The sequence below is a fragment of the Castor canadensis genome, chromosome 7 (assembly GCF_047511655.1).
Source record: "Castor canadensis chromosome 7, mCasCan1.hap1v2, whole genome shotgun sequence".
Classification (NCBI taxonomy): domain Eukaryota; kingdom Metazoa; phylum Chordata; class Mammalia; order Rodentia; family Castoridae; genus Castor; species Castor canadensis.
In genome coordinates, this window is record NC_133392.1 from 45,886,901 (window position 1) to 45,909,182 (window position 22,282).

General features: G+C 31.9%; 1 protein-coding gene across 7 annotated transcripts in view; it reads right to left on the bottom strand.

Annotated features, from left to right (window-relative positions):
* Positions 1–22,282, bottom strand: part of Pcdh15 (protocadherin related 15) — a 1,704,270-nt gene that overhangs the window by 93,152 nt on the left and 1,588,836 nt on the right. For all 7 annotated transcript variants that reach the window (XM_074078885.1, XM_074078880.1, XM_074078883.1 and 4 more), the window contains one exon: positions 14,145–14,272. In XM_074078885.1, coding sequence (XP_073934986.1) covers positions 14,145–14,272 — 128 coding nt within the window. The remainder of the gene's footprint in view (positions 1–14,144; positions 14,273–22,282) is intronic.

A 22,282-nucleotide genomic window follows, 5' to 3' on the forward strand; every position in this document is an offset into this window, starting at 1 on the left:
CATGTTTGTAATCCCAGCATTTGGGAGACTGAGACAGGGGAAACTTGAGTTCAAGGCCAGCCTGGACTATATAGTGGGGCACACATACAAGCACACACACACACACACACACCCATCTGAGAGTATAGGAATGGTCCTGCTTCAGTCTAAACATTGTATAATCAGGGTATCATTTAATAGTCTTAACTATGGTAGATAGTACAAAAGCCATCCTCAAAAGTCATTCCTGAATCATGGAAGACTCAGTAAATGACCCCAAACTGTGCAGCTATTGAGGAGATCATATAATTTTGACTCCAGGGTCCTTTGAGGGTTTTCCAATAAGCTGATTATATTGATAGGAATATGTGGTGGGCTAAAGTTTATTACTTAGGTTCCTTATTTCATCCTGAGGTGACACCTGTGCTGAATTGATAGCTTAACTTCTAAATTATAATTTAAAATTGCCCACTCTTTATATGATGCTATCAGAGAGCAGCAGGAATTAAATTGAGGCATGTGGCTTCGTCTCTACACCTCTTTTCAAAGACAGCCAAACATCAACACTTGTAGGAAGTATAGTTTCTTAAAACCTTATTAGTAATGCTGCTCCATTAAATGGCATGTTGAAAAAGAATTCATTGTTTTACTTGCATTTAGTGCCAATCAGTCCCTTATCAATGTGGATATAATGCAGATTTTCATTGTGTTCTTTTTCTTTTCTCATTAGAGATTTCTAATTTTCATGATTATTAACAAACCATGCCATTAATATGCTCAGGAGGAGCCAGGAAAGATTACTTGGCATGCTGTGATCCATTAATGCCAGACAAAGGACTGTTTCATTTTTAAATTTTTGTAGATAATTCACTTTATAACTGTGAAAGACAAATTTTCTGCTGTTCATAACTTTCTATGAGCACTTTACTTTGAGAACTGGCAGTTTTGAACATATTTAGCTACAAGAGAAGATTTAGGCGATTTCTATAACCATTCTTAAATTGATGACTTTTTCCAATTTATGATGCTCTTTTCCTATACAAAAAAATCTATTTAACAAATTTAACTGTCTTTTAGTTATTTTTAAATTTTTTTTTCAAAAATTTTTTAGTGCTACTGGGGTTTGAACTTAGGGCCTCATGCATGATAAGCAAGTGCTCTACCACTTGAGCAACACTGCCACGTCTATTTTTTAACTAAAGTATCTTTAAGATTATTTTCTCTATTTATCAGTCATACATTAATTACTATAATTTTATTTACTCAGTTTTATTATGTGCTATGGTATAATGTGCTAAAGAAAATCTATAATATACCCTTTCAAATTATTCTTTTAAAATTGTTTTCTAGATAATTTATACCAGTACTATATAAAGATTGAATGTTTTCCCAAGATATTCTGTTAGGAGTTGTTACTCGGAATGTCACACCTGTCTATGAAAAGATAGTTTTTCCTAAAATTTAGTATGCCTTCCTGAAAAGAAAATATCAAGTCATGGAAAATATTAGCAAAACAATCTATGCAAAAATATTGCATAACATGGTTTAAAATAGTAGCAGTTATCATTTAAAAGGTGTAAATATGCCTCATAAATTTCAATCTGATCAATGCTCTTATAAAAGAACAAATTAACTTAATTAAAATGTATAAAAACTGTGAAAGCTACATTGATTACTCTTTAATGAAATAACATTTTACTGAAAATAATACTTTAAAATATATTTCAAAAATAGAAGTCACTTACTCATGACATAATGGAGAAAACTATTCTTATGTTAACTTTCAACTTATAATTATTTCTTTTCCCCATTTAAGATAAGAGCAGAATTATAATTCTATAGTGAACTGAGGTGAATTCTAGAGAGATAAGCTCACTATTTGGTTTCAAGGGCAATGATAAAATACTTGAGTGTTCAATAGAATTGTGTTCTTAAATAACTTTTATGCACTGTGCATGTTGAATTTAGAGTATTTTGATTTTAAGATTACTATTATTCTATTGTAAAATGAACCACTAAGATGTAATAACCACAACTATAAACATTTTTTTGAGATTTCAGGAATCTGAGAACTGTGCTAAGTATATGCAATTTTTCATTTACATTCTTAAGAAGTTGATACATTTGATTATTGTAAGGACCTTTGTAAATGACATAATGTACTCTATCCAGCACAACAATAAAAAATACATTAATTAGACATCACTGTCACATTTTGCAGACCTTGTGCTTACAGAAATTAAGAAACAAGTCCAAAGTCACTCATGGCTAAATGATGAAAATCAAACTGCAACTGCTTTCTGCCTTTAGGAAATAGAGTTACAGTACTTTTGTGTTCTTCCTGTGTGTTTATTCATTAACCTTATTTTTCATGATCATGTGATTTAGCATACTCATAAGAGGAGATTAAACTTCAATCAGCATAGAATTAAGTTGAAAAGTTCTCCTAGTAGTTTTTATCATGACCTCATGTCTTTGGAGCAGGAACCACTATTCACTGCCTGCCCACTAGTACAGCTTTCTTATTTTTGTCCCCACCTTTAGCCTAAGCTGCATTCATTCCACATCTTATTTGTTGCTCTGACTTGGAATGTTAAACTCACAAAGAGTCCTCCTTCAAAGTTTGTTTAAGTATTAGTTGGTGTGGGTCTCTTCAGATGTTTCATAATTGTACAAGGAATGTATCCTGAACTGTGTCAGGGCTTTGTTGGGTCTGGAAGGCACACTTTTCGTCTCTCCATGTGATGCCTGATCACTGCAGAGAGTGTAAATCCTCCTTCCCACCACATTTAAGATTCACTTTCACTTATTTTTCCCACCCAGTTAGAACTGTTCATTAATTTCCTATATTATAAGACATAAGATAGGCTGTTCCTATGCTCACATATCACAACTCTCTCTCCGATCTGAAGAATTCATTATACAATTTTTAGGCCCAAATCGCACTGTTTTGGTTTACAATCCTGAATTCTGAAGCCAAGGACTACAGTAAACCATGTCCTTTTGCACATTGACCATCAATCCCATTACCGTTCCTCATCTTCCAAGTCTAACTTACTGGACTTGATTTTTACATCTCTCAGCTACTGCCAAAAATGTGAGAATGTTTTAACTTTCTAGCAAATGCTTTCTTACTAGAAATCACAAGAATAGTATTTGGCATAGTTTAACTAAGCATTAAAATAGACAAGTCTTTAATATTAATTAAGTAGAATGGTTAAATGGGAATAAACTATTCAGACCAAAAAGAAAAATAAATCTGCTACTTTGAAAGATTTTTTTATTCCTTCCATGACAATTAGCTTAAAAACACCAGAAGTTTGGAAAAGCTTCCTTTCGCTTTTTTCTTAATTTCAAGTTATTTAAAAATTGTTAAATTTTTATTTAACTTAAAATTGTCTCTAAATCTTGACTTATCTTCTTACTTTTCAGAATATTATGGTCTTCTCATGAAATGTCAACATTCTTCCCAATATTCCTTCAACTTATAAAATACAGGGGGCCTGAAGATGTAGCTCAGTGGTAGAACACTTGCCTAGCATGTACAAGGCACTGGGTCCTATCCTTAGAACTTTGTAAAATGAAATAAATAAAACATTGGGGACAAGAGAACACAGGCCCTTAAAAACCAAACTAATAATCAGTCAAGCAAATAAAAGTCATAACTTTAGCTACGCTGAAATGGTATGACATGTAGAATTTAATTTAGCCTTGCTATGTATGGGTAAAAATATAAGAGAATACAAGTAAAATATTATTCTTTTCTCTACCCCAAACTGCAGAGAACCCACCATTAAAAATTTTCTATGTAGAATAATGAATGGAGTTTGCTGGTCTATATGAATCTAGATCGGAAATATGTCTGCCTCTACCCAATTATATACAACTGATATTCTCCCTAAATAAGTCTGTAGATTCAATAGACCCTAAGAAATGCTCCAAAAGATAAATAAGTATTTTTTACCTGTGAAAACTGATAAGGTGATTTTAACTATGTATGGTAATGAGCACACAGGTTCAAGAGAAGTAAACACATATACATAAAATAAAGCATAACACACTATGTCAGATATAAAATTGTTGTAGTTCAGAGAATAGATTATTGGTGTGAGAACAGACAAATAGATCAATAGAACAGAATAAAGTGTCATAAATAAGCCTCTTGATCTATGGTCATCTAACTTAAAACAAAGACAAAATGTGACTGTTGTGGAGAGAGAATAGTCTCTTTGGAAGATAGTGCTGGGTCCATTCAATACTGATACAAATTTTTTTTTTAAATACTTGACACCCTCCCTACCTCACTCCAAGCACATACATACACACACACACATACACACACAAACACATACACACACACACACACACCACCACCACCACCAGCACCACCAGCACCACCACTACACAAAATTTCATACTGAATGTAGGTCTAAAAATGAGAGATGAAATAAAATGTGAAGAAATAAGTATAGGAAAATATATCTATAATTGTGTGTTAGTCAAAGTGCTTTTAAACTGGACACAAAAAATTCTAAATTTAATTAATAAATTAATATACTATTTTGGTTATGAAATAGCATAATAAAGTGAATATGTAAGTCATATGTTGGAAGAAGATACCTGCAATGCATGTACAAGTAACAAATATGGCGAATTCAAAGTATGGAAAGAAATCCAAGAACTAAATGAGAAAACCAAACCAAACAACAGACTGCTGCAGAGAAAATTTGAATGAGACTAGAATAAGTATTGTATACAGATGATATAACTATTGCAAAAGTGTACATAGAGACATTTAAACTCCATTAAGTACTGGGGAATTAGAAAATAAACCACAAGGAACAACTATGTTTATGAGAATGGCTAAAGTAAAATAAGCAAAATTTTACAAAACCGGAGTGTCAAATATTGCAAGGGTAATATAAATTGGTATGACTTTTGGAAAACAGTTTAATATTATCTACTAAATATGAATGCACACACACACAAACACATATATCCCCTCACTACAAATTTCTACTTCATAAATATTTTACAGCAATTTTACATCAAAATATTTTCTTTGATATTGGCTTATAGAATATCTTGGGGTTTATGCACTTTGGATAACTATGAAATGTTTCAAAATACTGTAAGCCTTACTGACTTTTGACATTTTCTACATTACTAGGCCCAGAAGAGGCCATGGGTGTCTAAGGGGAAAATGCAGGAACTAAAACGAAACTATAACAGAGAGAAATGTGTTATGGAACTAGTGTAGCAACCTCATAAAGTCTAAGCCACCTACTTGATGGAAATACTTAGATGTTATTCCTATAAATAGAATGAACTTTTGTGAATCAAGACATTTCTTTGACCATTTTAAAAAACATTTTTAAATTCTCTTTGCAATTTTCAGAAGTACAATGACTTATGAACTAATGAATCAAATTATATTCCCTTAATGTATAAAATCTTGCTCCAGACCTGCTGGTTTTCATTAAGGTAAATTAATTAGAACTGCTAGGGATATTCTTCTATTCCTTCTGACTTCCTTGGAACTAAATTTTCTTTATAATGCATTTTAAGGAACTTGTATACTTTACTCTTCCTGTTGGATAAATTAATAGTTCAAATTAAGATTAATTTGAGAAGTAAGAGTGAAAACTTTCCTCAAGACATTTTTCCCTCATTTTTGTTTAGATTAGTTTTATAGGTCTCCTGTCAGATTAGTACAGCACAGAGTAAAATGAAGTTTTAGAAAATTATTAGCTATTTCAGACAAGAGCAATTTCTATTTATCTGAGCTATTTTTATAACTGTTTCTTGCAGTACAGTTTTCATACTAAGGGAAATTCTGTAATTTTAAAAGGGAGAACCAAGTGTCAATATTCTTGACAGACATCTGTGAGATGATGGAGGAGGCAGTCCTTAAAAGATAGGAGAGTTCACATAACAAAGGAGAGTTCACAGTCATCACTGCTCTATAACATATAAAATCTCCTAAAAGAAAACACAGGCTAAACTCAAAAAATAATATCCCACAGCTATACTGTGGGTTGTTGCACATTTAATCATCTGCAAGATATGAAAATATTGAATAAATTTGTGATCCTACAAGAGTGCAATCAGACTGACATATATGAACCACCAAGATGTCTAATAGAGGCAAAATGAGTTGGTCATTCACCGAATAAATTACTTTCTCTGCATGTATCATGTTCAATGGTTGAAATTTCATGAAAGTTCCCAAACTCTATTTTTAGGGAAATTTCTAGTTACAGGAGTTAATTTTCTTTGACTTTTAAAATATTCAAGCTTTCCTCATTTTTTCAGATAAGTATAGTGTGGGAAAAGTAGTTCTATCTCTAACTTAAGCAATGACAACAAAGGCAATTCTAAATTAAATTACATTCAAACTAAGAAGAGCAAATTGAATTCCCACAAAGTGAAAAATGATTTTTGGTTTTCCTTCTGTTGGCAATAAAAATACTGATTTGTATAAGAAGGAAAAGAGAGAGAAAGAGAGTAAAATATGTATGCACTTATATTTTATTGTATACTTAATTTATATCCACAAAATAGTTTTTAATTTATGTTAAAAGCAACATAACTATATTTTACTTGCTCAGGAAAATAAGAAAGCTGTTACATATCAGAAATTGGTGGTTGTTTTTCATGGCTCTCAACTTTACATGAGGGAAAAAATAAAGATTTGGAGTGCATAGACTATCAGAAGCAATGAAGCATTTAAGTTATACAGGAGAAATATGTTCAAGTTATCAATTGCACATGATAACTTGAGTTAATAACAATAGATTATATTTTAAAAAATTAAAATTAAAAAAAGGATACAGTGCAGAAATACAAAAGACTGTAGCAGTTCTCTGTCTGCATATATCACCAATTCTCAAAATATATGAGATAAAATATAGAAAAATATCAAAGAGGAACATGATGAGAATAAAGGCAGAATATTTAAAGAAATCAGACAGGAAGTTAAAATGCCACAGCTGGTATTGTGTTCATCTTTTTAAATTACTGAAAGTGTGTCTCAAACATTTTTCTTTCAGGTTTCAGTAGACAAAACTTAAATTTCTGGAAAATCATAAAGTACAACATAGTTTGCAACTTAATGCAAAAACAAGCCACTCATTCAGGAAAAAATGGTTCACTTAACATTTCATTTTTGCCAGTGGGTCTAAATAAATGAAAAATTATGACAGATGTATAATACTCATTAAATATCAAGACTAAATTCATAATTTTGACAAGAAGCGAAATCCCTAAGGAAATTATGGGTCATGTTACTCTTAGTATTGTAATTAAAGCTAAAAAACTTCAACGTAAAATGTATTTTCCTAATTCGAAAATCAGTAATTCATTAAAAGGCATACCTATAGCTTATGGATAGCCCATCTTAGTTTAAAAAAAAAACTAGCAGCCATATTCCTTATCTCTTATGTTTTTTGTTTGTTTTGGTGGAGATGAGTTTGAACTCAGAGCTTTATGCTAATAAAGCAGTCAGTCTACCACAGGAGACTCACTTCCAGTCCGTTTTGGCTTTTCAGGAAATGTTTGTTTGGGCTGGCCTTGAATGGGATCCTCCCTACCTCAGTCTGCCAAGTAACTAAAATCATAGGCTTGAGCCAATGGCACCCAGCTACCTCTCATGTTTTCACAGAAACTTAATATGCTCTTTTCTGCCATGATTCTACTTCTTACTTCTGGGAAGGAATATAATGTAGAGGTTACAAAAACAGGTATTGTATTAAGGTTGATCTAGTTTTCAATTCTCACTTCTTTGGAGATTTGTTGAGGCATACTGAGAAAGTTACTCAGCTTTACTAATCTTTCTTTTTACCAACAATATAGCAAGGAATAACTGCATCTAATGCATAGGTAAAAGTTTTTATTTTATTTGAATTTTTTTATTTTAATGAAATTTATTTTTATTTGATTTATTATTGATTTAAGTACATTCTATACACTAAAACAATTAAACAGCTTTTTAGGAAAATAATTACATTAAAATTTTCTCAAAGTCCAAGAGGAACAAAAAGTTAATGTGCAAAGGCCAAGGTTAATCATTCCTACCTTACAAAGAAAATTATGAATATATTTGCAAATATTCATGGCTTTTTTCAACCTTTATTTTATTGCCTAGATAGTTACATTTTTAAAGTTTTTTCTGTATTCTTTATACTGTTTCTTTGTAGTATTTTTAAAAAATATGTGTCAGAAGTGTTTATCTTATTTCTTCTCTTTTAGTCATTTATGAAATCTTGACCACACTAAACTGTTATACAGATATAAGCAAGTTTATCAGTCATTTTTCATTAGTGTAGGACATTTCAGTTTTTGGTATTCAGCTAATAGCCTACCCCAAGAGAGGGCTGGCTCAGAGTTTTGAGGGTACTTTTTCAACACACAAGTTCCCATACATTCGATGTGTGCTCTTTCAGGCTCAGGTGTTGCACTGTATCCACATCAGGAGCATAGCTGCTATGTTCCTACAACTGGTACTGATATCACGAGGGTGTATTATGGAACAAAACATTTGAAAACATGGCTACAAAATCAAAAGTAAATTACTTCTGCATCTGAACTTAAGCTTCATATTCATATTAACTGCAGCAAAATGGATACTAATTAACAGCAATAGCTGGGAAAAGAGCTGTTTCATATTCTATCCAAAATCCTCCCTTGGGAATCTTTTTTCTTACTGTGTTACAATACACATAGTATAACTTACCGTTTTAACCATTTATAAGCACAGGATTCACTGTCATTAAGTACATTCACATTATTCTGCAAACATCACTGCTATTCATGTAATAGAACTTTTTCATCTTCCCAAATTGAAACTCTGTAGTCACTAAACAATAGATCCACATTTTTCCCTCTAGCACCTAGCAAATATTATTCTATTTTCTGTCTCTATGAATTATTGACTACTCTAGCAACCTCATAACATGGAGTTATACAATATTTTTTCTAGCATCATGGCTTCGATGTTTATTCGTGATATAGCATGTGTCAAAATTTATTTCCTTTTGGGGCTGAATAATATTCTATTGTCTGTGTAGACCACATTTTGATTATTCACTGATCCATAGATGGAAATATGAATTGTTTGTACTTTTTAGTATTTTAGTATTAACGTGGATGTACAAATGCCTGTTTTAGCCCTTGCTCTCAAATATTCTGACTGTATATTTGAGGGCGGTATTTTTAACTCATGCTAACAGGATTGGAGACTTGAAGAGAAAAATTAACGTTAAATTTTCTTCTCACTCTTTATGTAATTAAAAAGACTGATTACTTTTCACCAGTGGAAATCAATTTGATGGAACCAGTTGTGACAAATATATTAGCATTAAACCATAGTGAATGTTGATCTTTCCAGATTAGTCTTTTTGTTCTGTGTGTTTTTAACATAATCCAAGAATTACTTGAACATGACATAGATATTCAAATTATTGAGCCAGTGTAAAATGTCTTTGTCCTGGAACCTCCTCAGGAAACTTCCTTTATTGCTCAATAAATTACTCAGAAATAAGCAAATTTCCATGTCTAAATTCATTATTTATGAGGTTAAGAAGACAAGTGTGACTGGTTCAGACTTTTCAGTTTTCAGAGGAGGTTTTACCTCCTCTGAAAAACATGATTGCCAAGGACAATAGATACCTGAAGAAAATTGGATTCTGCTAAGCAAAAAAAAAAAAAAGTCAATTAAGAGTATTTGCTATATTTAGACAACGTAAGTATATAAAACCAAAGGTGTATCATTTAAATTATCCCACTGTTAACCACATTCCAGATGATTTTTTTCCACTCAGTATAATGTAAACTGGAATTTAAAGTACATCGGATATTTAATCCATGCAAATGTCCTTATTTCTTTTTATCTCACTTTTTTGGGAATGCTAACCCTGTAAAGGCAGAGGGACAGTCTATTATGTCTGCTTCTGTATTTTCAACACACAGTAAGAATATAGGACTTATCACAAGTCCTTTCAAATATAAGATGTGCCACTTAAGAGCTGATATATGACATCTTTATTTTCTATCACTTATTTCAGATAATGCATTTAAACAATGAGTTTATTGTGTTACCTTTTATACAGCATATTTTTAACAATGCTGAAACCCTGCTAAATTAGTATAGCTTTTTTCATTGATGTTTCAAAGTTTCATCTTACTTTGTCAATCCAATTCCATGAAATACTTCTTCCTTTTCCTGCACACAGCATATTTTTGAATTTAACTTTCATCATTCTGTATTTTATGATAGACTAAAAATGTTAACTTTCATTCATGGTAGATGAAATCTGGTATTACTCTAGTATTATAGAGCAAGTGGTATGAGAGCCTCTTTCACAATCCTGGACTACTTCCACATTTTTAATATCATCTTTCTTTCAAGCATAACAGGATAGCCATCCCTGATTCAGTGCTATTTTCAATGATATTTTTTCTGCTTTAAATATGAATTGAGAACTGCTTAAGTCACTTCCACTCTGATTCAATTCTAGAAAGAGAAGTTTCTAGGCTTCTAGGCTAAAAGCAGCAATTGAAAATGCTGACCAGTAAAGATTTATTATTCATATCACCTCCTTAAGCCCTTACCCCTTAACCTTATTCCATGAATATGCTCTGCACTTGATTTCTTCTCACTGTGTTGCCTCTACTTTGACTATCCTCCTCACATGAGCTCACTTTGAGAAAGGCTAATCACACTTCAGTGCCAATCTTAAACTCTTCATCCCCAGAAAAAACTTTATGTTCTTTCATCAATTGATATGTATCCTATCTTTCAATCTATGATGTAATTTATGTTCTCCTAGTTGAATTATTTCATCATGTAATTACATCAATACATGTTCAACTCTCTCATCAATCAACACACTTCTGTTTTCTTCATCACTAGAAGTGCATATGTCTTTCCAGGGCATACTCACACCATCAGGCACTCATTCCCATGTAGTTCCTTATACACCCTCTTATGACTTAGTTTCCTACCTCAGCTTCACGCATACTAACAAACTTGCCCCAAGAGCCCTTGGAATTCATAGTCCATCATCAGGAAGTTCTCCTAAATGCTTAACCTTTCCTTTTCATATTACCTTTTCTTTTTGATTCCTTCCTTCTCTCTGCACCCTTTATTTTGAAAATACACTGTTTTTCATAGTTCTCTCATATAGTGTCTTTGTTACTTTATCTAGCACAGAATATAGGGGTAGAGGACTGCATGCCCATGTCTGTTGATCACTGATTGTAAAAATATTACTCTTTCACATTTGCTACCTCACCCAATTCCTGTGAAACAATTATTATCTGATTATACCAGTGCTCTGATATAGATATGGCTTTCCCTCCAATGGTTGGTTCATGTGCTAGAAGCTCGGTTCCCATGTAATAGTAATGAAAGGTGGTGGACTTTTAGAGGTAAAGCCTAGGTCATGGAGGTATCAAACCTCATAGAAATTAATGCTCCTTATGGTTACTGGTCTTGTAAAGCCCTGAGTTCAAACCATAGTACTGCCAAAAATACCAAAAAAAGAATGTGTTTTATAAGATGAGTTGAACTTTCCCAGCTCACTTGCTTTTGCTTTCTTGCATATCTGTGCCATGGTATTCAGAAGGTCCTTACCATAGGCTGAATAGATAGGGCCACCTGTCTTGGACTTTTAGTTTTCAATGGTGTGAGTTCAATAATAATTTTTCATTATAATTTGTGATAGCACCAAAAAACAGACTAAGACAACCACTGCTACATTTCCTTGCCACAGTCAGTCATCTTACAACTTCTTTCATAGAATATGATAACATTTGGATTATTGTTTTCTTTTACTCCAGCACAGGACACTCCCAAAGAGTAAGTAGTAATGTAAAAATCCACAGGAACAATCTTTCTTTTATCATTCCTTTTCTTTGCATGGTCATGAACCTTGTATTTTCCTCATATTCCTGTTATTTCATGGCTGCAAGTTCTCATTATCCTTTGATAGACTTCCTTCTATTTCTGGACTCTAAGTGTTTAAGTTCGAGGACTTAGGTTTTAGACTTTTCTAGTTCCCTACATTTTGTAGATGACTTTGTCTTGATCCATAATTTCTCTCTTAAGTATAGATGAGTATCTACAATAATCTTGACAAGAGCTGTATTTTCATACAGATAAAACTTCATAAGCTTAACATAACATTACTATATATGATCTCTTGATTTCTATTGTTACAACACCAGGGGGAGGGATGAGGATCTGTTTAGAAGAAAAATCTCCCAGTCATCCTTGATTTTCCCTTAAGCACTAGGTAGAATATGCTAGTAAATCCCTTTGGCTCTCATTTTCACTTCCTTCTCATCCTCTGCACAGTCTACCTTCACAGTTCAAGCCAAGATAACAGTTTGTCTGGAATAGTAAAGCATTTCACTCTTGTAAGAAAACACTGTTATCTACTCCCAAATTCCATTCCATACATCATCTAAAATAATCTTCTATAAATTGGGTTATGCCATACTGTATGGTTGAAATCATTCACAGGCTTCCTTTTCAACACATCTAGAATAACTCCCACATTCTAGCTCTAGACTAGATATCTCATCTCCCACCAGTCTCTTGGAGTCACTTTGTGCTCCAAGCTTTTGCTAGCTTTAGGGTCTTCAAATTAGAATTCCCAGAAAGTTCTTTCCCTCAGAATCCACAAATTTTGGTCTTTTCCTTTGTTCATGTCACTATTTGTTTTTCCCTTCAGAGACTCTTTCTTACCTTTCTTGTCTAAAATAACAGCACTCTCTTTCTTCCCTTAAGAAGCTTTGTTCTTGCTTTAGAATTTATCATTTCATGATGTTACATTAAATAGTAACTGATTTTACTTATCTATTTGTTTCTTCCACAAGTTTGTCTGCATTACTATGAGAAGAATTTTGATTTTTTTGTTTGATTATATTTTCATTTTCTTCATATCCAACCTCTAGAATAGTGCTTAATACATTCAAAACTATTAGCTAAGTAGCTGAACTGAATCAATCCATAGTTTTGGGGACCAAAATATAAAATAAGGTAAAAATCAGCTACAAAAGATTGCTACATATAAATTATAAGTTAGATAAAATGTGATTGACAAATGTGTTTAAAACTTTTACTTAAAACTGGTGATTCAGATCAGGAGTCAGTACTTGACACTATACTAGAGCTATTTTACAAGCACAACATACTTGCTTTATTTGCTTGATTTGAAGTTCTTTTTCTTACTAAGGGATCTTGATAGGTAATAAAATGCAAGTTAGAAAACTCTAATCATGATGCTCTTGCTAATAGGGAAAGACGGGCATCTACTCATGTGCAAAATCAGAAGCAATCAAAAGCTAAATTTACAGAGATTATTTATGTCTTATGTTTGTGTATTTATAGTTATTAAAATGATTATTAACAAACTTTCAGGAAAAATAACTCTATAATTGACAATCTGAAATGTACTGTCTTCTAAATTCTTCCCCCAATAAAATGGAATATTTTAAAATATTCCATGGTAATGAAATCATTCCAATTTTTTGTATTACTAACAATTTAAAGTGTCTTTAAATGTCTTTGTGAATGTTACAGAAAAATTAGAAGCTATCAGCTTTACTCTAATATAATTTAAAAATTTTAAGATTAGCAAAAATTTTCTGAAATACAAAGGATTTTTAAACTTTAACATTATTATAATAAAATATTAAAATTCATAATTTTATTTTTACACTATCCATTTTAAATTAAAAATTATTGCAGAAAAAAATCATTACATAATTATTACAATATTTTGTTAGAAATTAGTGATTTTACACTTGTCAATACAAATTCCATTTTGAGAATCTCTGGAGTGATCATGAATTAGAGGCATAAAAATATATTAGGAAAATAAGCATTGTAACATCTTATTCAATGTAGAACACCATAAGTAATTTGCTCCCAGTTTTGACTATAAACAAAGCACAAAAAGTTGCTAAATGTTCACTTCATATAAATATTCTGTGTTGAGTTTGCATAAATTAATTAATGTATCTCCAAGTTCCATGCTTTTATATATGCAGTATGAGTAAGTATTCAGTTAGGCCAAATGATGTGGCTATAGTTCATCTGCAAGTATCTGAGCTCTTTGCTTTCATGCCAGTTCTGTATCTTATTTATTTTCTCATACCTTTACTCTGAGCACAGAAGCAAACATTCTTGCATCTTCAGAGACACCTCCAATGTAGAATTTTTTCTGAAACACTGGGGGATGATCATTTTCATCCTGAATCTCAATGTACACTTTAGCTGTATTGCCTGGAAAGATAAGAGATAATACATTTTCTGCTGGTGAAAATTCATTAGAAAAAACTACCTGAAGTAAATATTTATCCTACTTAAAAAAAGGAAAAGAAGTAACATAAATCAGAAAGTATTTTCTAAACAGATCTGTAATCCCCCACAAATCCGGTAGGTACTGATAATGATGCTTATGGTATAATAACATTAAATTGTCCTATTTTAGTTCTGATCTGGTAATTTAGTTATTGATTTACTTTTGATTTATTACTCACTATTCAATTGTGTACCACTAGTTTTAATAAAACAGTTCAACAATTCATGTTCACACGTGTTTACCCATACTATCAAATACACTCAAGTCCCTCCACACACACTACTTTTGAAATAATATAAACATGCATAAATTATATTGTATATGTTGTTCTTGTGTATAAAACTAGTCATAATAGTACTCTCTGAGCTTAAGAGTATATTATATTATTTTTATTTAAATATAAAATATTAACAATAGCAGGGTGCAGTTACTTCCACTTTCCCTTTAGGGAAATGCCTCTATATTCTACACTGTGAATGCTCTGCCTTTGGACCCCACTCAGTCATCGCCATTCAGAGTTTATCCAAAACAAAATCTATTTTTGTCTTAGGAGAATATTTTTATGACTAGACTCCAAAAAGAGTCTGTCAGCATTAAAAGAGAAAACAGCTTTAAATTTAACACTAAAAAATAAGGAATGCTGAATTCCTTTCTAATATTTTATTTCTCTTTCATTCAGAAATGCATAAAATTCAAATCTTCTCTGCCTTTTTGGAGTTCTAAGAATGCTGCAAATCTCAGAGAACATGCTAAGTAATGATGTCATTCTTAATTAAATGGGGCAAAACATTTAAAGAATAATACAATTTGCAAAGGACAACAACTTGGCCATGACCTAATTTCATATCTGGTTGGTCACCAAATCCTTCAGGATTTCCTCATGAGCAAATAATTCTAATTAAATAGTTCTTGTGTTGTTTTTTCCTCACAATCCACATCTGCCCAGGTATTCATGTCTCTTAGTGTCTAAAAGCTGTGATTATACACAGTCTTCTTCCCCTGTCCTCCGTTTCCCATGTGTCCTGCACAGTGACTTTACAAATTCCAAATATGATACTTAAATTAAGTAGTCAAGCATCAATCATTCATTTGTACCTTCTACCATTATTTAAACTTCTCATGTATCTTTTGAGGGATTTCCATGAGTTAGCCACTCTAGATATTATTATTGGAATAAACATAAAGCCTTTATTGTGAAGTGAGAATGGAATACAAGACTCTTAACAATTTCACATGATTATCTGGTTCTATTTCAGTACTCGCTGAACCTTATCATCATTGACAGATAATGTGAACAATTTTGTGTATATTACCATGTGTTATAGAAACAACTTGCCTTTCTCGTTTCACATCACAAACCCTACAAAAGTCACATCCATTTAGTACTGAAAATGTTTAGAATATCACCTGTGGGTTTATTACTATTATATATAATTTATGCAAATTATTTTAAGATCCAAGCCCCTAATTGTTTCTGCTAAACTTCTTTTGCTTCAGTGACCTGGATCTGTTAATGAGAGCTTTGGAGTAGAGAGGCCTATAGGTAATTCAAAATATAGTTATTAAACTTAAGGACAATGGGGAGAAGTGGTACAATGGTTTAGGTATGGTTTATCTGTCTCCCAAAAGTTCATGTTTTGGAAGCTTGGATCCCAGTGAGTCAATGTTAATAAGTGGTGGGACTTCCAAAAGGTGGGGACTTTGGGGAAGTAATTGTAAGTTCTGACCCCAGAAGTGATTCTTCAGTTAGTTTCCCTGGAAGGTGATTATAAGATTGACCCTTCTTCTTGCTTTGACTTCCCACCTCTTCATGTGATCTCTGCCTTTCATACCATGAGGCAACCCACTATGAGGCCTTAACCAGAACCCAGCCAAGCCCTTAAACCTCCAGAACTTTGAGCTAAATAAAATTCTTTATAAAATATCCAGATATGGGTATCTTATTAAAGTAACAGAATGTAGTTAAAAATGCTAAAAAGGGAGTAATTAGGCAATGCTACAAATCAAGTTTTATTGTAATAAATTTATTTTATACTTTTTCCTGGTATTGATTTTAGTTTTGCCTATATGACTGCACATAGTTCATGATTAATGACCACACTAGAAAAGGTTTCTATTTGCATTAATTGAAAATGTAGAGATCAATTTTCAACTCACTGCAAATTAATTTTAAATTTGGAAGTTTGTTTTTTTCTGACAATTAGTAAGCAATGACAGAAGGTTAAGCACAGTTGTAAATGTATTGTGCCATTAGGAATATTTTGTACTTTAACAAATCATTTAGTAAGCTAATATGTCCTAAATATTGGAAAAATAATGTGAAAGTCAATATCACAATTTAAAACAATGTATAATATAAAATTTTAAATGTATACATTTTACAAACTCAAGGAGACAATTAAACAACTCTTTGTAATATCAATATGGCAATTATTTTAGCATCTCTAAAATTAATGTTCATGCAAAATTCCAGATGACTATTTACATTGCTGATATTAAATGAGCATAAATTCATGTAAAATAATTTATTCAATTTTAATGATTGAGTTAAACTTTTCCAGGGCTTTCTCTGGTTGTAATCTCCTTGAATTATCAATATCACAATACAATGAATCCTGTTTTCATATTAATTGTGTTTAGGCTGATGTTTATTTTATTAGAGATGAATACAGATTTTAGCCATAACCAGGTTAGTGGTCTAAAGAAACCATGAAGTAAATGATGATAGTATTTCTAGCTTCTAAATTCTCTTAGATGATCAAACATGCTTACTGAAAGATAGCCACAATACTTAAACACTTTAATTGAAATAATCATATGCCAGCTATGGGTATATTTAATAATAATATGTTAAGATAATTTTTGCTTTAGTTTTTAATTAGTTATTCATCTTGCCTGTAACTGTTTTGTGATCTCATTATGTGTTAGTTTTTCCTCTTGATTTAAAAAAAAATTTTCCTAACAACCCTGCAAAATGAGTAAATGGATTGGGATTGCATTCTAATTCTGTGCTGCTCAACTAGGTAATTTCTAACTCATTGCCCCAAAAGAAACATGACAATATAATTATAAATATCCTATAATACTAGTTTTCATGTAATTATCTTCTTAGTCTATTTTCTACTAAATAAAAGTATAATATTCATTTGTACCTTATTGCATGCAATAAGATTGGGTTTTATGCAATTGCAATTTTATTTAAAGGAGAAAAATTTCCAGCACCATTGTGTGCCTAGTTATATGAATAATCCTTTCTTATATCTATGCAGGCTATTTTAAAATATTTTTCATTTAATTCATGACTGTTTCCAAGTTCAAAAGTATCACAATGAGTACTTTATTGTTGAAGAAATTATTTATTTGTTTATTATTTATTTGTTTTTTGAGACAGGGTCTACTCATATAGCCTAGGCTGGTCTTGAACTCTCAATCACTTGCCTTAGTCTTGTGAGTACTGAGATGATAAGCCTAAAGAACCACACCTGGTTTATTTATTTTTAGAGTTCACACAATATAATTGTACACATTTTTGGCATACAATGTAACATTTAAATACATATATACATATATCAAATTAATAAATACTTTATTTTATTGGTTCCATATTTCTCTTAAAATACTGAAGAGTTAAAATAGAAATCAACACAGCAGTGTTCCTAGCTGTGAATAATTATTGAAGAGTATGTGACAGATACTATTCCAAGTGCAGTCCAATCCCTTGAGATGGAACTGCTATGATAATTGTTATTAAATGAATTCTTGAAGAGGAGTAAAATAAGAAACAGATCTTAGTCCCATCTAGGATATGGTAGAGTGGGATTTGAACTTAAGTTACCCATTTATAGACTGCAAGGACTTCTACATACTTAATGCTGCCTCCTTAGAAAAAATATAAATTAGTGAGTCCATGTTAAAATGAGAAAAAAGCTATATTTTTTGCAAAGAATACTTTAAAGATTGCATTCATAAAACAATTTTTCCTGAGTCTATTTACCTTACAGTTTTCACCATCTCAGAGATATCTTCTTCATTTTTTCCATTTTTCATTTTAATACAATGAAATTTTTTTTTCTTCAGTGTTCTTAAAACTCTCTGAAATTATTATTGTTGAAAGTTTATTATCTGACTCCTACACAATGATATGATGTACTTATCAGTACTGTATGCCTGTTCCATGTCATGTTTTTATTAAACAAATTTATATGCATATATAATTGATTTACAAATTTACAAATTTACATTGATTTACAAATGTTTAATTTTATTGTCCTACTGATAATTTTATTACAGTCATCCCTTTGGGCTAATAAATTTCATGAGTTCATGGTCTATCATGAGAAACAACTTTGTTTTGCTTGTCTTGAAATTACTTATTTCTACTTTAAGAGATGCCCATTAGTTGTGTAGCATGAGGTTTTGTCAGATAATAAGATGTAATACCTAAAGTGGTACATGAAGGGCCATAGAAAAATTCTTTCTTTCCTTCTTTCTTTCTTTCTTTCTTTCTTTCTTTCTTTCTTTCTTTCTTTCTTTCTTTCTTTCTTTTCTTCTCTCTCTCTCTCTCTCTCTCTCTCTCTCTCTCTCTCTCTCTCTCTCTCTCTCTCTCTCTCCCTTCCTTTCTTTCTTTCTTTCTTTCTTTCTTTTTACTTATTTATTTATTTTATGAGGTGGGAAATGCTGAGTCACTTTCTTTAAATTTTAATCCCATTTTTCCATCCATACTTGAGTTTATCATTTATTTGCATTTTGTTAAGGCTATAAAAAAGAGATGTCAAAAACATAAAATAATTAGGAAATACTGCAGGTAGTGGATGAAATCTGTTCAGAGGGGAACCTGTCAATCAAAAGTAAGCTAGGCTAGTCAGCTACTGAAGATCAATGGGTCAACATTGCTGGATTTTCTGATTAAAAAATCAGAGCAGAGAGAAATGCCTCCCAACTCCAACCCCTTTATTTATGTCTGGTTCAATGTTTTCTTTTATTTTCCTCTCCTTTCTTTCTTCCTCAACCCCTTTCCTTCCTCTCTCCTCTCTCTTTCCTCCTCTGTACTATTTGTATATTAATTTACTGATATTTAGTTGTATGGAAATTAACAAATATGTCTATGAGCAAACAAATAAAATCTGAAAACATTGCTTAGATTTAAATACACTAAATCTGTATTTTTAAAATTAGACCATTTAGTGCTTTTCACAACTATAATGTGATTTATAAGTTAATAGTTAAGTCATCATGACTTTTGAAATTTATGTTTACAATATGTTTAATTATATAAAATTATGCACAATCATCAACTGAAACAAAAATGTTGTAGAGGTGTTTTTATTCTGTGATTTATATCTATTTCAGGTTATTTTATTTTAGAATAAAATTTAATTTATTTTTCTGTGGTGTAAAACTAGTTCACTTTCTTCATTCTCTCCTTCTCCCCAGTTATTTTAAGTAGATCAAATTACATGACACACTAAAAATGTCCTTTTCTATAAATAAACTTTTTATAACTTACTTTTTATTGCATTTAGTTAGAAGGATATTTTTGACTCCTATCAAGATATAAGATTCTTCATGATGACATATATCTAATTCATCTATTCGTACTATAATGTCTTATTTGGATGGCAGTTTTTGTAGTGCCTGCTTTTCTGAATATATTATTCTAACTGATTATTTAATTTTTCTGGAAAAAATAAGACTGACCTAAGGTTGCTTTGTGGTAAATGTCAGGTTCTTGTTAATCTAAAACAAAGAGTTAACTTAGCAGAATGTGAGGGAGCCCACTAGATCAGAGTGAAGTCTAAAAGAAGCACTTTGGTATTCAAAAGATGCAGGAACTTCTACAGTCTTGGCAGCAGGGTGTTGAATTTTCTTGCAGGTAACTAAGGATAAATAACTCAGCAAATGCTGTCCCTTTATACTTTCATGACCTGCCTCCTCTTTTATTTTTCTAACCGCTAGGAAAATGTGCATTTCCTGGGTACTCAGTGCTTCATAGTCCTAATTTGGGTCCTGCCCATGCCCTTTGGGTAGTGGAGATTGTCACCACTGATTTAAGAAGTCTTTGGGAAATTATAAGTATATTGTGGTGCGTCTAACTAACAAATGTAAAACGAATGCTGGCCAGTAAAGAAAAGAAAAAAGGTAAGTGTAGTTCTTACTACACTAGAGTCACTAGAAAAGCATTAGTAGATTTTTATTCATTATCACATAATGTGCCTAACATTATCCATTGATTTCCTTGGCTCACTTTGCCACTAAGTATAATATCATGGTTTTCCACTAAATTGGGGTTTTGGGTTTTTGAAGGAAGAAGCTTGGAGGCAACTTTGATTTAAATTCCTTTAATGGAGTTTGCTTTTTATTTCCTTAAATAGTTGCAAAATCATTTTCTTGTCTGTTATATTTTTTAAGGTATACATCAAACACATAATGAAAAGAAGTATAAAGATAAAACAAAAGGAAAGAAGTGCTGATAAAATGGATAGAAAAGTAACATGAGTTTCTGACTTTCTAACTAGAAACTGGTATTTCCCATCTCCCTTCTTTTGGGTTGGACAATGCAATTGTTAAAAGAATCACAGAGAGTTCAGGAAATTAAAAACTAGGTGAAAGATTAATTTGGCACATATTTTGCTAAAGAGACATTATAAGTTTTCTACATTTTGGGGGTCTCAGTGCCTTGTTTTATTTCCCCTTATTGATAGTCTTTTTCTCTGATGTCATATAAGAGAACCTTTTCTTTGACAAGTACCTTCAGCTTCAGTGAGCCAAGAAATTCCCGAAGCGACCCTTTAGGTGAGCATGTATGAGATACCTCCATGAAATTCTTGAAATTTGTTAAAGAAAGAAAAAATAGAACTTCTAAGTTGTCAAGCTTATTAAAATATGAGAGCACAGTACAGACCCCTGCTTGAATAGCATTTCTGGTTTGTTTTAGAGATGTTAAACTTACTAGGTGTTCAGACGAGTAAGTAATATTCAAAGAGCTATTGAAATTAACTTTTATCCTCTAACCGAAGGACATGCTTGTGACCCAAACTTGGATAGTCAGGTACTGTGTTCTGAGGATATGAAGACTGGGTAAAAGAGAGAGAGAGAGAGAGAAAAAGAGAGAGAGAGAGAGAAAGAGAGAGAGAGAGGGTTATAAAAGCAGAAAAGGAGACTGCTTATCTTTTTCCTTGTTTTGCTTTTAATGATCAATATGGTGTCACTAGTTTTCTATTCTTAGGGAGTCCCTATTATTATCAAGATGAATCTTTTCTGTTTACACACCAAAGCTATTGTCAGCATTGTTCTGTTCTTTTAAGACTTGCTGATTATACAGTAGCAAAGTTAAAATGATGGTCTCAGCCATGATCAATTTTGCCAATCTGGATACAGTTTTTGGTGTTCACAACTCTGGGGAACAGTGGGGAGGTAAGGCTACTAGAATTTACTGGGTTGGTGCCAAGAACCCTGAGAGACATCGATGAGGAGGCCATAGAGCGACAACAAAAAATTATTCAACCACAAATGTCAGTAGTGATGAAATTGAGAAAACTTAAATGAAAAGTGAGAGATGAATTAGAAGAGTTAAGATAAGAAGATAAGTTCGTGTAAAAACATAGTAATGTCCTCTCCTGAATTCATCTATGTGCACATGCTTTTAACTTGGAGCATATCAGAATGTGCTGTGATTATCTGATCACATATAGCTCCCTGTCATTTTGATTGTGCTTCTTAAAATCAGGGGTTCAGTCTTGTTCATCTTCACCCCCATCAGTGTCTGCTGGCCTCTGCTCCTAACATTATCTGCCTGAAATGCTGTTAATTCTAGTCATATCTCTAGTTATTTTGATAAGTATACATCAAATGAATATTTATTGCCATGCTGAGGAATGTATGAGCTTAGTCTAATCAGAAACCACACAGTAGACCTTGATGAAATGGACTGT